This window comes from Pelophylax lessonae (assembly GCF_965119305.1).
Source record: "Pelophylax lessonae genome assembly, chromosome: 1".
NCBI classification, from domain to species: Eukaryota; Metazoa; Chordata; class Amphibia; order Anura; family Ranidae; genus Pelophylax; species Pelophylax lessonae.
Window position 1 is genome coordinate 860,778,960 of NC_138768.1, and position 24,693 is coordinate 860,803,652.

At 45.3% G+C, this 24,693-nt stretch overlaps 1 protein-coding gene across 1 annotated transcript in view; it reads left to right on the top strand.

The window, feature by feature from the left end:
- Nucleotides 1–287: 287 nt before the first annotated feature.
- Nucleotides 288–24,693, top strand: part of LOC309550042 (vomeronasal type-2 receptor 26-like) — a gene marked incomplete at both ends in the record, with an annotated part of 53,353 nt that continues 28,947 nt past the window's right edge. The window contains one exon of the mRNA XM_082250510.1: nt 288–505. Within this exon, the coding sequence (XP_082106636.1) occupies nt 288–505 (218 nt within the window). The remainder of the gene's footprint in view (nt 506–24,693) is intronic.

Sequence of the window (24,693 nt, forward strand, 5' to 3'; positions counted from 1 at the left end):
ACTAGAGTTTCTTTTAAAGGAAAACTGTGTTCTTAGAGTTTTTAAAATAATATTAATAATAGAGGACCATAATTACCCACTAAGAAATAAACGAGAAAAAAAAAGTAGATAGAAGACGATGTCACCGTATTCAGGACAATGAGAGATGTATGGCACTGAACTGTATAAATGTAGGGGGATAGGAGTCAGCTCTTTCTACTGTCACTGGTATCCTGCAGACGTCTGTGTCACACATAACGGATTAAAGACTTCACCAATTTTAAAAAATTCATCCAGTGATCAGAGCTATGGTCGTATCATACACCTACATCATCCAGGTCTGTGTGATCCTCCAATGTATGACACTCAGGCAATCAGGAGCACCAGATCAAGCCTGTACCCTGAAGTTTACTGACGTGTTTGATGACTTCCAATATTCTCTGGATGGAGATTTGATCATTGGAGGAGTGATCACTGTGAAGGCAAAAAAAACCCAACTATGTGCACCTGAAGAAAAGACATACCGGTATGTAACTTACCTGCTAAGAAGCAAAATAGTTCCATATTTATTATATAAAAAAACGTAGTAAGGCCCCTTTCACACTTTGTATGCATATGGTTTCAGAGCCAAGGGAAGGACTGCCATATTTATGGTGATCCCAGTGGCACTATGCAAAATTCTTAAGTTAGACCAACCCCTGTTTTTTTTTTTTCTTACTACGGAAAGCCCGTGTGAAAGGGGCCTTACTACGTGTTTTTTTTTTTTTATATAATACATTTGGAACTATTTTGCTAAAAGCTATTCAGTTTTTCAGACAGACCTGATCGGATGCTCCATGTACCTCTATGGAGCAGCGGATGTCAGCGGACACCTGCTGCTATCCGATCCGATCCTGTCCGTGAAATCTGGATGGAAACCCTATTTTCCATCCGTCTGGAGGATCGGATAGGATGGGATGAAAATGCACAGGTGGTCTGTTTTCATCCGATGTCCCATAGAGGAGAGCGGGCATCTGACAGGTCTGTCTTTGCAAAGATAACAGAGATGGAGCTGTCATCCGCCTGCTTGTGCGAAAGAACCCTAACTCACATTGATGTAGCACCCTCCTAGGTAGATGCTAGGTTGGTAAAAACTTAGCAGCTCTATCTGCTTATCAGGGGAGCCTGAATGTTAGTTCTGCCTGTTGCATGTGTCCAGGGTGTGATTTCTCTGGGCTGAGGGAGTGTCCCCACTGTATCCAATGGGTGACCCTGTTGGACAGTGGAGGAAATCCAGCCAGTGACACACAGGCTTTTGTGGCTGTCCCAGTGGGTTGGCACAAGAGTGGTGCATTCTGGGATAGGTCATAAAAGCCGAGGGCACATGTGACAGGGCATCTTTGGACGGGAAGCCAGGTCCCAGGAGGAGGGTGACGGCTGTCTCTTCTCTTGTCAGCAAGGAAGGTGGTCACAGGCAGTCGGCCTAGTGGACCAAGTGTGTGATGCTGAGCCAGGAGGCCCAGGATACTGACAAGTGAGTGTCTGTGAGTACCGGGAAGCTTGCCAGGGGTCTGCTCCGCACACACAACAGTCAGTTGTCCTCAGAAATTGTGCATAGTTCAAGTTGGAGTATCCCACTCATCCCTTCTCCCATCCAAGTTCTAAAATAAAACACAAAAAACCAAATCCCCTGGACTGTTCATTGTCTGAGCCAAGCGATAAAGTGATAGGTTTTACAGACTATTGCTATGGGTAACCCAGGAGAATCCAATATCAGCAGCTCCCTAGGGGGCAGTGCTACATTTAAAATCGATAACAACTGCATCAGACCCTTAATGAAGTCACATGGGCTGTGAGACAAATAGTCGGGAAGGAGTTGGGTACATCACGTCTGGTTTTCAGCCAATCACGAAAGTTTATGGTTTCTGATGCTGTTTTAATCGATTTTAAATGTGAGTTACTACTTTTTTTTATTTAATACATTTTAATTGGAATACTACACAATGAGGAGTTGCTTTCTTGTATAACCATATCACCCACTGGAGGAGAGGAGAGTGGATAGTGGGAGAGAGTGAGGACAGACCCATATACCATTACATCGCTGATTAGAAGAAAGGATATAGTATAGCCACCCATGGAGAGGAACTGCCTACACCCTAAATGCTCTTAGACCTTCTGGTCTAGGGAATGAGGATAGCTGGTAGCACACACCAGGGGCGGAATTATAGGGGTTGCTGGAGTCGCCATGGCAACCAGGCCCCATGCTGCAGGGAGCCCTAGAGGACCCCCTGTATGCCTGAATAGGAGGAAAAGGCAAGGGGTGGCTGAGACGGCTCCTCGATCCTCAGCAGAACTGTCACACATAGGTAAGTGAGAGCACAGTGTGTGCTGTACTCTCTGCCTCCCCCTAGAGTGCAATACCCGGCAGGAAGGAAGCTAAGGTACAGTACAGCGCCGTTTTTTAAATAAACATGTGAAGTTTATTCACCACTGTAAATCCAAACTCGACATCAATACATCATGGAAAAGGACAAAGGTTGACACGTTTCACGAGTTTACACTCGCTTACTCATAACCACAAAGTATGTGTGTACATGTGTGTGTGTACATGTGTGTGTGTGTACATGTGTGTGTATGTGTGTGTACATGTGTGTGCTTATATACTGTATGTGCGTGTGTGTGCTTATATATGTGTGTGTGTGCTTATATATGTGTATGTATATGTGTGTGTTTATATTAGGCTGACCAGACGTCCCCGGTTTACCGGGGACAGTGCCCGGACTGAGGACACCATCCCCGGCCGGAATCTGTCCCCGATTTTGTCCCCGCTTTGCAGGGCCGATGCTAGGAGGGTGCACCATGAGCAGGGGCAGGGGGGCACCCAGGGCCAGCCCTACCAGAGGTTCCGCTGGGGGCTATAGTTGGGCTGCCTCCAGAGGGGAAGGGGGGGGGGGAGAGCACCGTCTGATTACAAAAAGCAAAGTTCTTCTGCTTACCCGGCGGGGCCGCTGTCATAAAAAGTCCCACCTCCTGGACCAGCTACTACCTATGATAGACAGCACACTGGTGATGTCTATCATAGGAGCTGGTCCAGAAGGCGGGACTTCTTATGACTTGCTCTGTGTAGTCAGGCGGCGCTCTAATCCCCATGCACTGGTCACTCAGCATTGATTGGGGCACTGATCACTCTGCATTGGATGGGGGCACTGGTCACTCTGCATTGGATGGGGGCACTGGTCACTCTGCATTAATGGGAGCACTGGTCACTCTGCATTAATGGGGGCACTGGTTACTTTTAATTGATGGGGGCACTGGTCACTCTTAATTGATGGGGGAACTGGTCACTCTGCATTGATGGGGCAATGGTCACTCTGCATTAATGGGGGCACTGGTCACTCTTAACTGATGGGGGCACTGGTCACTCTTAACTGATGGGGGCACTGGTCACTCTTAACCACTTTAAGACCGGAGGATTTTCCTGCTTAATGACCAGGCCACATTGTTCAACTTGGCACTGCTTGAATTTAACTGACAATTGCGCGGTCATGCAATGCTGTACTCAAACAAAATTCACGTCCTTTTTTTCCCACAAACAGAGCTTTCTTTTGGTGGTATTTGATCACATCTGCTCTTTTTATTTTTTTTCGATATTAATAAAAAAGAGCAAAATATTTGAGAAAACATAACATTTTCTACTTTGTCTTTTTAAAAATATCCAATATGCTCAATTTTTGTCATATATTTTGGCCAAAATATATTTAGCTACATGTCTTATACAAAATAAATCTCAATAAGCGTATTTCTATTGGTTTGTGCAAAAGCTATAGCGTCTACAAACTATGGTGTAAATACTGGAATTTATGCAGCTTTTACTTTCTTACTGCCTATCTCATTTCGTGAAGTGCTAAAATGGCAGGGCAGTACAACCCCCCCCCCCCCAAATTACCACTTTTTGGAAAGTAGACATCCTAAGGAATGTCCTGAGAGGCATGTCGAGCCCATTAGATATTTAATTTTTTTGTCACAGGTGTTTGAAAAATGACTTTTTACACAAAGTTGTCATTAAAATGATATATTGCTCACGCATGCCATGGGTTGGGGGGGTAATTACACCCCAAAATATATTCTGCTGCTTCTCCTGAGTACAGGGATGCCACATGTGTGAGACTTTTTGGGAGTCTAGCTGTAGACGGGACCCCGAAAACCAATCACCACCTTTAGAATTTCAAAGGGCATACATTTCTCATTGCCTTTTCTCACTACCTATGACGGTTTCGGAGGCACTGAAATGTCAAGAAAGCACAACCCCCCCCCCCAAATGACCCCATTTTGGAAAGTAGACACCCCAAGATATTTGCTGAGAGGCATGATAAGTCCATGGAATATTTTATATTTTGCCACACGTTTTGGGAAAGTTACATTTTTTTTTTATTAACACAAAGTTGTCAATAAAAGATAAATTGCTCACACATGCCATGGGTATATGTGGAATGACACCCCAAAATACATTCTGCTGCTTCTCCTGAGTACAGGAATACCACATGTGTGAAAATTTTTTGGAGCCTAGCTGTGTACGCGACCCTGAAAACCAACCACCACCTTCAAAATTTCAAAGGGCGTAAATTGCACATTTTACTTCCTCCCTACCTATCACAGTTTCGGAGGCCCTGAAATTGTAAGATAACACAAACCCCCCCCCCCCCAAATGACCCCATTTTGCAAAGTAGACACTCCAAGCTATTTGCTAAGAGGCATGGTGAGTCCATGGACTATTTTATATTTTGCCACAAGTTTCAGTAAAATTATTATTTTATTTTTTTACACAAAGTTGTCACTAAATGATATTTTTCTCACACATGCCATGGGTATATGTGAAATGACACCCCAAAATACATTCTGCTGCTTCTCCTGAGTATGGGGATACCCCATGTGTGAGGCTTTTTGGCAGTCTAGCCGCGTACAGGACCCCGAAATCCAATCACCGCCTTCAGGCTTTCCAAGGGCATAAACTGTTGATTTCACTCCTCACTACCTATCAACGTTTCAGAGGCCATGAAATGCCAAGAAAGCATAACCCCCCCCCCCCCCCCCCGAAAAAATGGAAAAAAGAGAAAAATAAATGCATTTTCCTTTATTTTCTTCATTTTCCAAAATAAACGAGAGCTGCAAAACACTCACCATGCATCTTAACAAATACCCTGGGGATGTCTACTTTTCGAAAAGGTGTCATTTGGGGGGGGGGGGGGGTTTATGGCCTTCAAAACTGTGGTAGGTAGTGAGGAGTGAAATCAACAATTTATGCCCTTAGAAAGCCTGAAGGTGGTGATTGGTTTTCAGGGTCCCGTACAGTGGCGGCTGGTGCATTGGGGGCGCCGCCCCCCCCGTCCATGCTTCCAGCACCCTAATCTACATGTGGGGCACCGGACGCATGGAGTTCAATGTTTTTTTTGTTTTAATCACCTGATTAAAGCCAGAGGCTCTAATAGGCTACAGAAAAGGGTGGACCCAGGGCGCAGAGCAGTGCGCCCCGAGCCCACCCATTGTGTGACAATAGCGAATGAAATTTTGCTATTGACACACAGATTCTCCTCCTGGCCAATCAGAAAGCGGGTCCAAGACCCGCTTCCTGATTGGCCGGAAGGCGAACGCATTCCATTGGCCGAGGAGGAGGTGGGAGGACTTGAGGAGAAGACGGGCAAACGCATTCCATTGGCCGAGGAGGAGGCGGGGAACTGAGGAGAAGCCGCCGCTGCAGGTAAGTCTCTCTGCATTGAAGGGGGCACGCTGGTCACTCTGCATTGAAAGGGGGCATGATGATCTCTCTGCATTGAAGGGGGGCACGCTGGTCATTCTGCATTGAAAGGGGGCATGCTGGTCTCTCTGCATTGAAAGGGGGCGTGCTGGTCATTCTGCATTGAAAGGGGGCACGCTGGTCATTCTGCATTGAAAGGGGGCACACTGGTCTCTCTGCATTGAAAGGGGGCATGCTGGTCTCTCTGCATTAAAAGCGGGCATGCTGGTCATTCTGCATTGAAACGGGGCACGCTGGTCTCTCTGCATTGAAAGGGGGCACGCTGGTCTCTCTGTATTGAAAGGGGGCACGCTGTGGTCACTCTGCATTGAAAAGGGCCCCGCTGGTCTCTCTGCATTGAAGGGGGCATGCTGGTCTCTCTGCATTGAAAGGGGGCACGCTGGTCAGTCTGCATTGAATGGGGGCACGCTGTGGTCACTCTGCATTGAATAGGGGCACGCTGGTCTCTCTGCATTGAAGGGGGCACGCTGGTCTCTCTGCATTAAAAGGGGGCACGCTGGTCATTCTGCATTGAAAGGGGGCATGCTGGTCATTCTGCAATGAAAGGGGGCACGCTGGTCTCTCTGCATTGAAAGGGGGCACACTGGTCATTCTGCATTGAAAAGGGGCACGCTGGGCATTCTGCATTGAAAGGGGGGCATAATGGTGTCTCTGCATTGAAAGGGGGCATGCTGGTCATTCTGCATTGAAAGGGGGCACGCTGGTCATTCTGCATTGAAAGGGGGCACGCTGGTCATTCTGCATTGAAAGGGGGCACACTGGTCTCTCTGCATTGAAAGGGGGCACGCTGGTCTCTATGCATTGAAAGGGGGCACGCTGGTCGTTCTGCATTGAAACGGGGCACGCTGGTCTCTCTGCATTGAAAGGGGGGCACGCTGGTAACTCTGCATTGAAAGGGGGCACGCTGGTCATTCTGCATTGAAAGGGGGCACGCTGGTCACTCTGCATTGAAAGGGGGCACGCTGGTCTCTCTGCATTGAAAGGGGGCACGCTGGTCATTCTGCATTGAAAGGAGGCATGCTGGTCATTCTGCATTGAAAGGGGGCATGCTGGTCATTCTGCATTGAAAGGAGGCACGCTGGTCATTCTGCATTAAAAGGGGGCACGCTGGTCTCACTGCATTGAAAGGGGGCACGCTGGTCTCTCTGCATTGAAAGGGGGCACGCTGGTCATTCTGCATTCAAAGGGGGCACGCTGGTCTCTCTGCATTGAAGGGGGCACGCTGGTCACTCTGCATTGAAAGGGGGCATGATGATCTCTCTGCATTGAAGGGGGGCACGGCACGCTGGTCACTCTGCATTGAAAGGGGGCACGCTGGTCTCTCTGCATTGAAAGGGGGCACGCTGGTCTCTCTGCAATGAAAGGGGACACGCTGGTCATTCTGCATTGAAAGGGGGCACGCTGGTCTCTCTACATTGAAGGGGGCACGCTGGTCACTCTGCATTGAAAGGGGGCATGCTGATCTCTCTGCATTGAAGGGGGGCACGGCACGCTGGTCACTCTGCATTGAATGGGGGCACGCTGCGGTCACTCTACATTGAATAGGGGCACGCTGGTCTCTCTGCATTGAAGGGGGCACGCTGATCTCTCTGCATTGAAAGGGGGCACGCTGGTCATTCTGCATTGGAAGGGGGCACACTGGTCTCTCTGCATTGAAAGGGGGCATGCTGGTCTCTCTGTATTGAAAGGGGGCACGCTGTGGTCACTCTGCATTGAATAGGGGCCCACTGGTCTCTCTGCAGTGAAAGGGGGCACACTGGTCTCTCTGCATTGAAAGGGGGCACGCTGGTCTCTCTGCATTGAAAGCGGGCACGCTGTGGTCACTCTGCATTGAATAGGGGCACGCTGGTCTCTCTGCATTGAAGGGGGCACGCTGGTCTCTCTTCATTAAAAGGGGGCACGCTGGTCATTCTGCATTAAAAGGGGGCATGCTGGTCATTCTGCATTAAAAGGGGGCACGCTGGTCTCTCTGCATTGAAAGGGGGCACGCTGGTCTCTCTGCATTGAAAGGGGGCACGCTGGTCATTCTGCATTGAAAGGGGGCACGCTGGTCTCTCTGCATTGAAGGGGGCACGCTGTGGTCACTCTACATTGAATAGGGGCACGCTGGTCTCTCTGCATTGAAGGGGGCACGCTGATCTCTCTGCATTGAAAGGGGGCACGCTGGTCATTCTGCATTGAAAGGGGGCACACTGGTCTCTCTGCATTGAAAGGGGGCATGCTGGTCTCTCTGTATTGAAAGGGGGCACGCTGTGGTCACTCTGCATTGAATAGGGGCCCACTGGTCTCTCTGCAGTGAAAGGGGGCACACTGGTCTCTCTGCATTGAAAGGGGGCACGCTGGTCTCTCTGCATTGAAAGCGGGCACGCTGTGGTCACTCTGCATTGAATAGGGGCACGCTGGTCTCTCTGCATTGAAGCGGGCACGCTGGTCTCTCTTCATTAAAAGGGGGCACGCTGGTCATTCTGCATTGAAAGGGGGCATGCTGGTCATTCTGCATTAAAAGGGGGCACGCTGGTCTCTCTGCATTGAAAGGGGGCACGCTGGTCTCTCTGCATTGAAAGGGGGCACGCTGGTCATTCTGCATTGAAAGGGGGCACGCTGGTCTCTCTGCATTGAAGGGGGCACGCTGGTCACTCTGCATTGAAAGGGGGCATGATGATCTCTCTGCATTGAAGGAGGGCACGGCACGCTGGTCACTCTGCATTGAAAGGGGGCACGCTGGTCATTCTGCATTGAAAGGGGGCACGCTGGTCTCTCTGCATTGAAAGGGGGCACGCTGGTCACTCTGCATTGAAAGGGGGCATGATGATCTCTCTGCATTGAAGGGGGGCACGGCACGCTGGTCACTCTGCATTGAATGGGGGCACGCTGGTCTCTCTGCATTGAAAGGGGGCACGCTGGTCTCTCTGCATTGAAAGGGGACACGCTGGTCATTCTGCATTGAAAGGGGGCACGCTGGTCTCTCTACATTGAAGGGGGCACGCTGGTCACTCTGCATTGAAAGGGGGCATGCTGATCTCTCTGCATTGAAGGGGGGCACGGCACGCTGGTCACTCTGCATTGAATGGGGGCACGCTGTGGTCACTCTACATTGAATAGGGGCACGCTGGTCTCTCTGCATTGAAGGGGGCACGCTGATCTCTCTGCATTGAAAGGGGGCACGCTGGTCATTCTGCATTGGAAGGGGGCACACTGGTCTCTCTGCATTGAAAGGGGGCATGCTGGTCTCTCTGTATTGAAAGGGGGCATGCTGTGGTCACTCTGCATTGAATAGGGGCCCACTGGTCTCTCTGCAGTGAAAGGGGGCACACTGGTCTCTCTGCATTGAAAGGGGGCACGCTGGTCTCTCTGCATTGAAAGCGGGCACGCTGTGGTCACTCTGCATTGAATAGGGGCACGCTGGTCTCTCTGCATTGAAGGGGGCACGCTGGTCTCTCTTCATTAAAAGGGGGCACGCTGGTCATTCTGCATTGAAAGGGGGCATGCTGGTCATTCTGCATTAAAAGGGGGCACGCTGGTCTCTCTGCATTGAAAGGGGGCACGCTGGTCTCTCTGCATTGAAAGGGGGCACGCTGGTCATTCTGCATTGAAAGGGGGCACGCTGGTCTCTCTGCATTGAAGGGGGCACGCTGGTCACTCTGCATTGAAAGGGGGCATGATGATCTCTCTGCATTGAAGGGGGGCACGGCACGCTGGTCACTCTGCATTGAATGGGGGCACGCTGGTCTCTCTGCATTGAAAGGGGGCACGCTGGTCTCTCTGCATTGAAAGGGGACACGCTGGTCATTCTGCATTGAAAGGGGGCACGCTGGTCTCTCTACATTGAAGGGGGCACGCTGGTCACTCTGCATTGAAAGGGGGCATGCTGATCTCTCTGCATTGAAGGGGGGCACGGCACGCTGGTCACTCTGCATTGAATGGGGGCACGCTGTGGTCACTCTACATTGAATAGGGGCACGCTGGTCTCTCTGCATTGAAGGGGGCACGCTGATCTCTCTGCATTGAAAGGGGGCACGCTGGTCATTCTGCATTGAAAGGGGGCACACTGGTCTCTCTGCATTGAAAGGAGGCATGCTGGTCTCTCTGTATTGAAAGGGGGCACGCTGTGGTCACTCTGCATTGAATAGGGGCCCATTGGTCTCTCTGCAGTGAAAGGGGGCACACTGGTCTCTCTGCATTGAAAGGGGGCACGCTGGTCTCTCTGCATTGAAAGCGGGCACGCTGTGGTCACTCTGCATTGAATAGGGGCACGCTGGTCTCTCTGCATTGAAGGGGGCACGCTGGTCTCTCTTCATTAAAAGGGGGCACGCTGGTCATTCTGCATTGAAAGGGGGCATGCTGGTCATTCTGCAATGAAAGGGGGCACGCTGGTCTCTCTGCATTGAAAGGGGGCACACTGGTCATTCTGCATTGAAAAGGGGCACGCTGGTCATTCTGCATTGAAAGGGGGCATAATGGTCTCTCTGCATTGAAAGGGGGCATGCTGGTCATTCTGCATTGAAAGGGGGCACGCTGGTCATTCTGCATTGAAAGGGGGCACGCTGATCATTCTGCATTGAAAGGGGGCACACTGGTCTCTCTGCATTGAAAGGGGGCACGCTGGTCTCTCTGCGTTGAAAGGGGGCACGCTGGTCGTTCTGCATTGAAATGGGGCACGCTGGTCTCTCTGCATTGAAAGGGGGGCACGCTGGTAACTCTGCATTGAAAGGGGGCACGCTGTAAGATTCTGGTACCTTCGGTACCCTTTCAGCCCATTTCTTCCACATATAGCTACCTGTCCCTTTAAATCTCGTGACGTCATCACTAGGCGCCGCTCTGAGCGGCTATTTCAATCGCCGGTTTTCACTCACAAGGTGTTCGTACCTTTATATCAGAATTATTTTACAAGTCATGTGTCCACAGATAGCAGCCATCTTGGCCATGACGTATCCAATTTAGGGTGTGCCCCTATCCTCAATTGATCAATTGCATTTGGAAGGATTGGGAAACAGAGATTTCGGGCACAGGAGTTTTGTTAAAAAGATTTCTTTTATTCAACACAGAACTAAATATTTTAAAATCATAGAAAAATACAGGCAAATAATTGTGTATTAAGGACACAGTGAGACCACACAACAATGGTCTATGTTGTACAATATCTCAGTGCATAGAACTTATAAAAGTCGGTTTACATACAGTTCAAAGTACAAGATCATTAGTAGTCATATAATCCTTGGAAACGTATTGCTTGTTATCAGAAGAACCGCCGACGGACACCCAAGCAGTATGGTGCCGGTCAGCAGGGTCGACTGAAAATATAAGTTAACATTCACCATGTAATATATGACCTTTGCTCGACATGTTTCGCTTTCTTAGACAAAAAAGCTTCATCTGGAGCATATCATTTCTTTTGTCTGTGTGAGAAATAACAGTATTTAGATAGATTACATATATGTGTTACCTTATTTTCAGTATGTTATAATTACAATTGCATATCATTTATCTTTCCTTTTAATTACATATAATCGTCTTACACATCTCAGATAAGTCCTTCTATTTTTGCAATATTAACACAATATAACATTGGGTCTTAAGTTGCATTCAGACACTAGAGGAGTTTAGGGGAAAGAACGGAGGTTGCCAATAGTGAGTATATGTGGGGATCCATGCTGTAATTATAGTATAAGCATATATATCCTATTTATATACCTGGTAAATGGACAGAAAGATGTATACATACCTGTACATATAGTAATCAGGCACATATCTCAATTTCCATAGAGAATTCTTTAACGAGGAGGACTGTGCGTTTTGGGAAACTCAAAAAGGCAATGTATAGTGACATAGTAGTGAGGGTAGTCACTCCATGTCTCATATCTGGGTGGATGAGAGCAGAAAAACAATGTTTGTCAGAGTAGTAAGCGTTTTAATTCTATGATATCACTTTAAGGGAAAGCCCATAGGAATGCCAAACCATAAGCTCAAATGTTCTAAAGTGGTAAAATCTGTATGCCTCATGCTTGTTATAAGAGTGTGTAAGTACCCATAGAGCCCATAGAACATCTGCCCTAAAAGGGGGGGGGGGGGGGCAACAGAAAAGACACATAGTCATTCTGGACCGTAAGAGAAGACAGGTGCCATGCGTTTATAAACGATTACACACTAACATATAGAGTTTACCCATTCGTATATGGGCTACCCCTGTAATAAAATATATATCATGTATACTGATTTGCTTTCACACACATATGTGAAAATGTGTGTGTAATCAATTTCGTATCCGGCCCACCCTCCTCTATAATAGTAGGGGGGTGACCAGGGTTATATATAGATAAGCAGTTGCTACATGAGGTCCAAGATGAGTACATGCAAAGCGTACTTAGAATAAACATAAGTAATAAACATAGTAGTAAATATATATAGAGTGCCACCCAAGATGATAGATCGCTATGCAGTACAAAAGTTCCAAACATACACAGACACCTTAGCAATGCTCACCAAACTTAGGAAGGACCAGAGCCTAAATGTAGGGAGCATGTCTCCTCTGCTTGTATGTCGGCTGTTAAGCACAGTAAGATTAAGGTGAATTCCCGGATATCACAAAAGTGTAATGTTACAGTATTCATACTGGCCATATAAAGCTTACCCCTTGCCACGCTGTTCCCAGCTTCCGCACAGTCCTCACCGGATGGGGAACCTCCACCATACCAGGGCTTGTAAATGGCGCCCTTAAGTAGCATGGATCCCGGGTGGTTCGTCAAACGGACGTCACCGCCCCGGCCACTCCCACCGGACATCGCTCGAGAGCTAGCGCGGGGACACCCCGGCGAGGCTCTCGGCTTAGTCACAGGTGTATGCAGACTATACAGAGGCAGGAAGTGCCTCCGCAGTCCGCTCAGGTGCCACAGGAAGTTCCGCCCGGAAGGGGCGGGACTGACCTGCGGCCTATCTGGCCGCACATATCTCACTGATGAGGCCGACCTCCATGCTTACCCACACTGCCCCCACAGGATCGGTCCGCAATTACATCAGAATTCTAATTGCCTGAAATGAAAAAACAACACAACAAGGACAGAAATTATATATTTAAAAAATACAGATATAAAAGCAAATTTCACTAAGGTACAAAAATGTTCCTGGTGAAACCAGGAGATATATATCGGTAACATATTTGTTTATCAAAAATTATTCTATAACCATGTTTATTTTTTGACATTAACCACTAGTAAGGGCTTCAATAGTAACAGCCCTAATGAAAGAACAGGGGCTGAACTGCCCCCTACTAGAAACACTTCCATACTTCAAACCCCAAGAGAAAGCTGCATATTTTGACTTATTATAAATCCTCAAGATCATAGTATTGATGAGATAGGGATTATAGCACAAAAAACTGTTTGTTATACATAAGAAAGGAAGAGGGGTATATGTGCCATAAGACCTATTTAATGTGAAGAGGTATCAGAATAATTGAATATATGTATATACGGGGGGAGGATGATCACGCCAAAACCAAGCCGACACCCTGACCCATATATCCCACAGAGGGCCATTATCGTAACCCGAGTATACTACTCGAGGTCAATTAGATCTGTTGGCATTAGGTAAGCAAGGAAACCTTCACAGAAAGGGTTTGTACGACTGTGTTTCGTTTAACCCAGGTCTATAAGTGGCATTGAGACGCTCTATCCAGAGAGTTTCTCTCTGGAGAATTTTTTTGTCCCAGTTGCCACCCCGAGGATCTTGAGGGATAACCTCAAGCACATAAAATCTTGCCTTTTTGGGATTGAACCTGTGGTATAGGTCAAGGTGTCTGCTCACGGGCGTGATCATCCTTCCCCCTGCTGATACGTACACATGGTCATTTATCCTTTGGCGGAGCTCTCTTATAGTTTTACCTATATAGAACATACCGCAGGTGCAATGCATCATGTATACCACTCCACGTGTGCTACAGTCGGCTCGAAATTTTGGAGCAAACGTCTCCCCATTAGGTAAAGTGTATTCAGTATTCTCCTCTATCCAAGGACATAAAGCGCATTTGCGACATTTATAAGTACCTCTACCTGTTGTTACTTTATTTCTAATGGGTTGATAGTGGCTTGTTGTTAGTTGATCTCTTAAAGATCTTGTTCTCCTGAAAACAATTTGGGGATGTTTGCCCACGTATTTGTTTATAACTGGATCATCACGAAGAAGATGCCAGTTCCGTTCAAGAATATCTCTCAATACTTTTTCATGAGCAGAGTATTTGGTTATTAGTTTAACTGTCGATTGCGTATTTGGAGGTTTGGCTCTAAAGATGAGGCTGTTTCTATTTTGAGAAAACGCTTTGTTAAAAGCTGTTCTCAACAGACGCTTACTGTATCCACGAGCCATTAGGCGTTCTCGTAAAAGGTTAGCCTGTATTTTGAAATCCTTATCAGATGTGCAATTACACCGTAGGCGTATGTATTGGGCGTATGGAATACTACGTATAAGCGCCCCTGGGTGGGCGCTAGACGCATGTAATATTACATTCCCTGACGTCTCCTTTCTGTATAGGTTAGTCGTCAGGTGTCCATCCACATGTTTGAGTACCGTTAGGTCAAGGAAATTAACACTCGAGTCACTGATGGTAGATGTTAACTTCAAGTTGAAGTCGTTTATATTTAGTTGGGCAATAAACTCATCTAGCATTGATTTTGAACCTGTCCAGACAGCAAAAATGTCGTCTATATAACGAAACCAGATTGCCACAGAGGAAAAAAAAATGGGATAAATTTTCATCTGATGTGATTTGTCGCTCCCACCCCCCCAGGTACAGGTTGGCGTAGGCCGGGGCACAACAAGTGCCCATGGCCACGCCCTGCACCTGGAGGTAGTGGGACCCGTTGAAAGTAAACCAGTTGTGTTTCAAAATAAACAATAGAAGTTCCAAAATAAAATCACAAAATGGCCAAGTGTGATGATCTTGCTCATATAAGAACGTGCGTATCATCCCGACGCCCTGCTCGTGAGGGATACTGGAGTATAATGCCTCCACATCCAAAGTCACGAGCAGGGCGTCGGGAGGAACCACCATATCTTCAATCATTTTTAAAAACTCGAGTGTGTCCTTGACGTATGACGGTAACCGCACTACGTGTGGTAGTAAATAATAATCGATCAAACGACTCGCATTTTCAGTTAAACTTCCAATGCCCGATACAATAGGCCTCCCCGGTGGAGAAGTTAAATTTTTATGGGTTTTTGGGAGTGAATAGAATGTCGCCTGTCTCGGAAATTTGTTGTTAAGAAAATTATAACAGTCTTTGTCTATAAGAGCCAATTGATATGCACGTCCAATCATGTCCAAATACTCTGCTTTAAATTCTGTAGTAACCGATGGGGATATCTTTTTGTACCATGTACGATTTGAGAGGATATTAAGGCACATTTTTTCGTATCCCTCTCGAGTCATCAATACTAGGTTACCACCCTTATCTGAGGGTTTGATAACCAAGTCTGTATGGTTTCTTAGTTTGTTAAGCATCTGTAGTTGTTGTTTAGAAAGATTATTTTGTGTTGATTTTAGCTCACAATTTTTAATCTCACCTACCACTGTGGTCAGAAAAGCCAAAAGGTTAGGATTTGTAGTCAAGTCAGGGAAATTATTGGATTTTGGTTTGAAGGGGACCTGTCTTGGATTTGCTGTCTTTGTTTGTATAGGTTGATCGGGGGACTGGGAATCCGGAAGACTGCCTTCCTCCAATAGTAAGATTAGATCCCGTAGAACACGGAATTCTTGCATTGTATAATGTTTTATTTTTTCTGAAATTTCTTTATCTTGTGTATTGCGTTGTCTTTCTGGGTCGTAGATATGTTTATACGTCAAGTTCCTTATGAACATATAGACGTCCTTTATGGTCTCATATCTATCCATAGGAGTAGATGGACAGAACGTGAGGCCAAGTTCAAGGACCTCTTGCTAGCTCTCGAGCGATGTCCGGTGGGAGTGGCCGGGGCGGTGACGTCCGTTTGACGAACCACCCGGGATCCATGCTACTTAAGGGCGCCATTTACAAGCCCTGGTATGGTGGAGGTTCCCCATCCGGTGAGGACTGTGCGGAAGCTGGGAACAGCGTGGCAAGGGGTAAGCTTTATATGGCCAGTATGAATACTGTAACATTACACTTTTGTGATATCCGGGAATTCACCTTAATCTTACTGTGCTTAACAGCCGACATACAAGCAGAGGAGACATGCTCCCTACATTTAGGCTCTGGTCCTTCCTAAGTTTGGTGAGCATTGCTAAGGTGTCTGTGTATGTTTGGAACTTTTGTACTGCATAGCGATCTATCATCTTGGGTGGCACTCTATATATATTTACTACTATGTTTATTACTTATGTTTATTCTAAGTACGCTTTGCATGTACTCATCTTGGACCTCATGTAGCAACTGCTTATCTATATATAACCCTGGTCACCCCCCTACTATTATAGAGGAGGGTGGGCCGGATACGAAATTGATTACACACACATTTTCACATATGTGTGTGAAAGCAAATCAGTATACATGATATATATTTTATTACAGGGGTAGCCCATATACGAATGGGTAAACTCTATATGTTAGTGTGTAATCGTTTATAAACGCATGGCACCTGTCTTCTCTTACGGTCCAGAATGACTATGTGTCTTTTCTGTTGCCCCCCCCCCCCCCCCCCTTTTAGGGCAGATGTTCTATGGGCTCTATGGGTACTTACACACTCTTATAACAAGCATGAGGCATACAGATTTTACCACTTTAGAACATTTGAGCTTATGGTTTGGCATTCCTATGGGCTTTCCCTTAAAGTGATATCATAGAATTAAAACGCTTACTACTCTGACAAACATTGTTTTTCTGCTCTCATCCACCCAGATATGAGACATGGAGTGACTACCCTCACTACTATGTCACTATACATTGCCTTTTTGAGTTTCCCAAAACGCACAGTCCTCCTCGTTAAAGAATTCTCTATGGAAATTGAGATATGTGCCTGATTACTATATGTACAGGTATGTATACATCTTTCTGTCCATTTACCAGGTATATAAATAGGATATATATGCTTATACTATAATTACAGCATGGATCCCCACATATACTCACTATTGGCAACCTCCGTTCTTTCCCCTAAACTCCTCTAGTGTCTGAATGCAACTTAAGACCCAATGTTATATTGTGTTAATATTGCAAAAATAGAAGGACTTATCTGAGATGTGTAAGACGATTATATGTAATTAAAAGGAAAGATAAATGATATGCAATTGTAATTATAACATACTGAAAATAAGGTAACACATATATGTAATCTATCTAAATACTGTTATTTCTCACACAGACAAAAGAAATGATATGCTCCAGATGAAGCTTTTTTGTCTAAGAAAGCGAAACATGTCGAGCAAAGGTCATATATTACATGGTGAATGTTAACTTATATTTTCAGTCGACCCTGCTGACCGGCACCATACTGCTTGGGTGTCCGTCGGCGGTTCTTCTGATAACAAGCAATACGTTTCCAAGGATTATATGACTACTAATGATCTTGTACTTTGAACTGTATGTAAACCGACTTTTATAAGTTCTATGCACTGAGATATTGTACAACATAGACCATTGTTGTGTGGTCTCACTGTGTCCTTAATACACAATTATTTGCCTGTATTTTTCTATGATTTTAAAATATTTAGTTCTGTGTTGAATAAAAGAAATCTTTTTAACAAAACTCCTGTGCCCGAAATCTCTGTTTCCCAATCCTTCCAAACACAAGGTGTTCGTGCAAACCGCTTTTTACACAGCCTTGTCTGACGCTGCCGAAGCCTCCAGCTATTTTCTGTATCTCGCTACGGATCCTGTATCTCGCTACGGATCCTTCTCCTCATTACCGGACCCCTCATCTCTCTAAAACCAACTAGTGATAAGTACCCCGCAGGGGATTCCTTCCTATCAACTTACACTATCTACTCTTGTATACTAAAGACTGTTGCTATCTATGCATTACTATTTCTATCATCTGCACTGTTACATAGATTGCTAGCTCTTGAGTCTACTACCATCTATATCCTTGCACTGAGTTAGCAATTCCTGTACACTTCATCTGCTGTCCCCTACCACCTGTTAATTGTACATGATTGCTAACCTATCTGCATACTATCTATCACCATCTGCTAACACTCCTGAACATTACTATTGAGTGCCTATCATTGCTATCACTACTCACGCCTGTCCTTTCAGCACATCACCTCTATACTATCGTATACAACCTATCACTCCAGGAACATCTTATATGAGTGCCTGTATATTTGCATGCTGAGGCAGGCTGGGCCACAATGATGAGTCTGGAGAGTTGGATATGGTGATTCAACACATCTCTGCATGACTACTGAGTGGAAACTCTGCAGCTGCAAATACAGTTCACTAAACAAACGCCGGAGCGTTACAGATTGCACGATCCAGAAAAAATAAAAAATGGATTAAGCAGAATTAGCCACTCATGTGTTACAACTAACACAAAAGGTAGATGCACTAATCCTTTCCCTTACCGAAGTGAAAAATGAAAATCAGACTTTGAGACAGCAGGTAGCTCGTATTTCACAGCTCACTGCTGCTCAACCTCGTGAGCCCAAAATAAACCCTCCTCTAGTGTTTACAGGTGATCGAAAAAAATTTCGTGAATTTAAAAACGCATGTCAATTGCTTTTTAATCTAAAACCTCGTACTTACACTACAGACCAAATTAAAGTCTGCACCACTATCTCATATTTGTCGGGTGATCCACGGGCTTGGGCAGACTCTCTCCTTGAGAAAAATGACCCTCTTCTTAACTCCTATCCTTTATTTTTAGCAGAACTCGCTAGCCTATATGAAGACCCAAATAGGCAGAGTACTGCTGACAGCCAATTGAGGGCTTTAAAACAAGGAAGGAGACCTGTTGAAGACTTCGTAGCAGAGTTCAAAAGATGGACCCTTGATTCAGGTTGGAATGATGCATCTTTGCGAACCCAGTTCAGACTCGGGTTATCAGAAGCCGTTAAAGACGAGCTCGCCCGAGCGGATTTACCTGGCACCTTGGATGACTTAATACAACTCAGCATCAATATTGACAGGCGACTGCGAGAAAGAAAGGCTGAGAAAATGGGAGTACCATTATCCAATCCTTCTCGGGTTTCGCCCGTTGACCCTACTCCTATGGAGGTAGGAACCATACGCCCACCATTATCGTCTACTGAACGAGCCAGGAGAAGATCTGAAAATCTCTGCATGTACTGCGCCTCCCCGGATCATTTGATAAGCGTCTGTCCCCTTGTCCGCAAAAAAGAGGGTGAGTGTTCACATGTCTTGCTGGGGGGATCAACGACTTCTTTTTCTAATCCCTATCTTTTTATTCATTTGACCTTACAGTGGGACCATAATAGGATCACCACCAAGGCTATGATCGACACAGGATCTTTTGGGAACTACATTGACACTAGTTTTGTTGCTTTAAATAAAATACCTATTATTTCAAAATCTAAACCTGTCTCTGTTAGTTTTATTAACGGTATTCCGTTATCTTCTGGTCCAATTACCAATCAGACACAAGCACTCCTTGCTACTGCTAATGAGTCTCATGCTGAGACCACCACTTTTGATGTATTACCTTCACCCCATTTTCCCATTATTTTGGGACTTCCCTGGTTACACATACATCAACCAATCATTGATTGGAAAACACAGACTTTAACCTTCCCCTCTCACTACTGCGAGACCACGTGTAACCTTCAATCATATAAAAAAATCCTGTCCATGGTGTCAGATGAAATTTCACCACCACCATGTTATCAGGATCTATCAGAAGTCTTCCTTGAGAAAAATGCTCAAGTATTGCCTCCCCATAGGGACTACGATTGTTCTATTGATCTACTCCCTAATAGTAAACTACCTTTCGGTCATGTTTATCCTCTTTCTCAGGATAAACTTTCTCATCTCAAGGAATACTTGGATGAGAATTTAGCGAAAGGGTTTATTAGACCCTCTACTTCTTCCACAGCTGCAGGACTTTTCTTTGTCCGCAATAAGGATTTAAGTCTCAGGCCTATTATTGACTATAGGCAATTAAATGCCATTACGATAAAGGATCGCTATCCTTTACCTCTCATTCCCGAACTCATTGAACAAGTGCGCGGAGCTACCTACTTTTCAAAATTGGACCTAAAAGGGGCATACAACCTCATCCGAATCCGTAATGGGGATGAGTGGAAGACGGCATTCAGAACCAGATACGGATTATTCGAATATCTAGTGATGCCTTTTGGGTTGTGTAATGCTCCCGCAGCATTTCAACGATTCATAAATGACATCTTCAGAGACTTACTTGATGTTTGTGTTGTGGTATATCTGGATGATATACTCATTTATTCTCAGTCCTTGTCCGAACATGTAAGACATGTAAGACTTGTGCTATCCAGATTACTCGCACACAACTTATACGTAAAATTAAAAAAATGCCTATTTCATAAGGAAGAAGTACTATTCCTAGGTAGAGATGTACCGAACGGTTCGTCGGCGAACGGTTCCCGGCGAACTTCGAACGTTCGCGTTCGCCGCTGCAGGCGAACATATGCGATGTTCGGTCCGCCTCCTATACATCATCATTGAGGCAAACTTTGACCCTGAACATCACAGTCAGCAGACACATTCCAGGCCAATCAGCATACCTCCCTCCCACACCCTCCCACCTCCTATAAATAAGCAAGGGCAGCATCCATCTTAGATCATTCTGAAGCAGTGTGTGTAGTGAGAGTAGGGAGAGAGCTGCTGCTGCTGCTGTTAAGCTAGGGACAGTTAGTCAGTGTTCCTGGTCTTGCAGTGTTCTTGGTCCACTACTGCTGTAAGGACAGCACCCCAAAAAGCCCTTCTAAGGGCTGGTATTTGTGTAATTTTTTTTTTATATATATATATATATATATATATATATATTTCTAGCGTCCCCAAAAGCCCTTTTAAGGGCTGGTAATTGAGTTGTTTCTTCTTATATATATATATATCTATCTATCTAGTGTCCCCAAAAGCCCTTTTGAGGGCTGGTAATTGAGGTTTTTTTTTTTATTTATATATATACATATATATATATTTAGCGTCCCCAAAAGCCCTTTTAAGGGCTGGTAACTGGTAATAGAGTTTTTCCTATATATATATATATATATATATATATCTATTGTACACTGCAGTTGCCTGCCCGCTGTGTGTGAGAGGCCACAGACCTACCACAGACTGTACTGTGTGCACACCACACTCATTTCGGGTGGCACAGGCACAGTACCTGGCATTTTAAAAAATATTTTTTTTTCCTCTGTCATAATTGCAGTGAGTGCTGTGTCAGGTCCACAGAGTGCACTGTACCCACTGCAGTGCACTGCCCACCACTGATATATATACGGTGGCACAGCATCTTGTTGCAATAAATTGAAAAAAAAAAAATATTTTTTATTATTGCAGTTGCCTGGGCTGCCAGTGACTGTCAGGTCCACAGAGTGTACTGTGCCCACTGCAGTGCCACTGTGTGCCCACCCACCACTGATATATAAGGTGGCACAGCAGCTTGCAAAGTAAAAAAAAATATATATTTTTTTAAATTGCAGTTGCCTGGGTGCCAGTGACTGCTGTCAGGTCCACAGAGAGTGTACTGTGCCACTGCCCACCCACCACTGATATATAAGGTGGCACAGCAGCTTGCAAAGTAAAAAAAAATATATATTTTTTTAAATTGCAGTTGCCTGGGTGCCAGTGACTGCTGTCGGGTCCACAGAGAGTGTACTGTGCCACTGCCCACCCACCACTGATATATAAGGTGGCACAGCAGCTTGCAAAGTAAAAAAATATATATATATTTTTTAAATTGCAGTTGCCTGGGTGCCAGTGACTGCTGTCAGGTCCACAGAGAGTGTACTGTGCCACTGCCCACCCACCACTGATATATATGTCTGCAAGAGAAAAAGCCAGCCGCAGAGAAGCCGTATTCCTGAAAATATAAGAAAAATGCTGTTTTTTAGGGGTTCTGGACATGCTACAGAGCTGAAACTTGACAGGTACACGTTTTAGACCCCCCAGACACTAAATACAAAAAATGACATGCCTGCCTAAAAAAATGCCCGCTAAATGCCTGCAAGAGAAAAAGCCAGCCGCAGAGAAGCCGTATTCCTGAAAATATAAGAAAAATGCTGTTTTTTAGGGGTTCTGGACATGCTACAGAGCTGAAACTTGACAGGTACACTTTTTAGACCCCCCAGACACTAAATACAAAAAATGACATGCCTGCCTAAAAAAATGCCCGCTAAATGCCTGCAAGAGAAAAAGCCAGCCGCAGAGAAGCCGTATTCCTGAAAATATAAGAAAAATGCTGTTTTTTAGGGGTTCTGGACATGCTACAGAGCTGAAACTTGACAGGTACACTTTTTAGACCCCCCAGACACTAAATACAAAAAATGACATGCCTGCCTAAAAAAATGCCCGCTAAATGCCTGCAAGAGACAAAGCCAGCCGCAGAGAAGCCGTATTCCTGAAAATATAAGAAAAATGCTGTTTTTTAGGGGTTCTGGACATGCTACAGAGCTGAAACTTGACAGGTACACTTTTTAGACCCCCCAGACACTAAATACAAAAAATGACATGCCTGCCTAAAAAAATGCCCGCTAAATGCCTGCAAGAGAAAAAGCCAGCCGCAGAGAAGCCGTATTCCTGAAAATATAAGAAAAATGCTGTTTTTTTAGGGGTTCTGGACATGCTACAGAGCTGAAACTTGACAGGTACACTTTTTAGACCCTCCAGACACTAAATACAAAAAATGACATGCCTGCCTAAAAAAATGCCCGCTAAATGCCTGCAAGAGAAAAAGCCAGCCGCAGAGAAGCCGTATTCCTGAAAATATAAGAAAAATGCTGTTTTTTAGGGGTTCTGGACATGCTACAGAGCTGAAACTTGACAGGTACACTTTTTAGACCCCCCAGATGCTAAATCCAAAGAAATTTTTTATTTTAATTTTTTTTTAATTTTTCCAATAATTGGCTCTCTATCAAAAAATTATAATTTTTAAGAACTTTTTTTTGCGTGATCCCTCTCCGGCATGCCACAGTCCAGGTGTTAGTCCCCTTGAAACAACTTTTCCATCACTATTGTGGCCAGAAAGAGTCCCTGTGTGTTTTAAAATTCGCCTGCCTATTGAAGTCTATGGCGGTTCGCCCGGTTCGCCGGTTCGCGAACATTTGCCGATGTTCGCGTTTGCCGTTCGCGAACGGCGAATTTTCGGTTCGCGACATCACTATTCCTAGGATACATCATATCTAAGAACGGTATCAAGATGGATATGAGCAAGATATCATGTATACTGGATTGGCCTGTACCAACAACTCGTAAGGCATTACAACGATTCCTTGGATTTTCAAACTTCTATAGGAAGTTCATCAAGAACTTCTCTTCCATTGTGAGACCACTCACACAACTTACAAGTGTAAAGAAACCATTCAAATGGTCTGAAGAAGCAAATAAAGCTTTCCGCTTGTTAAAATCAAGCTTCATTCTGCTCCCATACTACGCCATCCAGACCCATCCCTTCAATACATCCTGGAGGTAGATGCGTCAAATATGGCTGTAGGAGCAGTTCTTTCCCAACGACCAACGAATACTTCACCACTCCACCCAGTTGCTTTTTTCTCTAAATCACTAAGTAGCCCAGAGGTGAATTACCCAGTGGGTGAAAAAGAGTTGCTTGCCATAAAATTGGCACTAGAAAATTGGCGACATTTACTTGAGGGTACTCGATTGCCAATACTCATATATACAGATCATAAGAATCTCCAATACCTTCAGACCAACAAGACTCTTTCCCACCGGCAGGTACGTTGGTCATTATTCTTCCTAAGATTCAACTTCCTAGTGACCTACACGCCTGCAGACAAAAACAAAAAAGCGGATGCGCTATCACGGCTAACCGAAGATAACTGCGCCGAAATCCCTTCACTTCCTATAATACCCCATGACCGTATTATTGGTGTTGTTCGTTCCTTGAAGGAAGAGATTCTGCACAGTATAGGACTGGATTCACCACCACCACAACTAAGTGCTGATGCAGAAGGCTTCCTCTACTTTAACGACAAACTCTACATACCTCCTGGTATGCGTACCAAGATCTTGGAATTATCACATGACGTACCTATGGCAGGACATATGGGTATGACTAAGACATTCAATTTGCTCACCAGGCAATTTTGGTGGCCTGATATGAAGACGTCTGTACAAAAATTTGTTTCCTCATGTGACATCTGTGCAAGGTCCAAAATTGACACTACAAAACCATCTGGTCTACTTTGCAGTCTACCAATACCCAAAGCTCCTTGGGAAGTTGTGTCCTTAGACTTTATAGTAGAATTACCACCTTCCAAAGGATTTACTACCATTCTAGTGTCAGTGGACCATCTGACAAAGATGGCACATTTCATTTCTATTCGCAGACTACCTTCATCTAAGGAAACAGCGGAATTACTAGTGAAACATGTGTTCAAGCTACATGGAATTCCAAAGACTCTTTTATCTGACCGAGGTTCACAGTTCACCTCCAAGTTTTGGCAAGCTCTATGTCATATACTACGAATTGAGCGAAAACTTACTTCTCCCTACCACCCTCAGACCAATGGACAAACTGAAAGAGTCAACCAGTGCATTGAACAATATTTGCGTTGCTACACCTCATACCTACAGGATGATTGGGTGGACCTCCTCCCTCTGGCAGAATTTGCTTACAATAACGCAACCCACAGTACTACTAAGCAAAGTCCATTCTACCTAAACTATGGGTTTCATCCCACACTTCTTCCACCACGCATCCTGCCATCAAGTAACCCAGTAGCCTCTGACTATCTTACCCAAATAAAAGACTCTCTGGGTTTACTTAACACCACCATC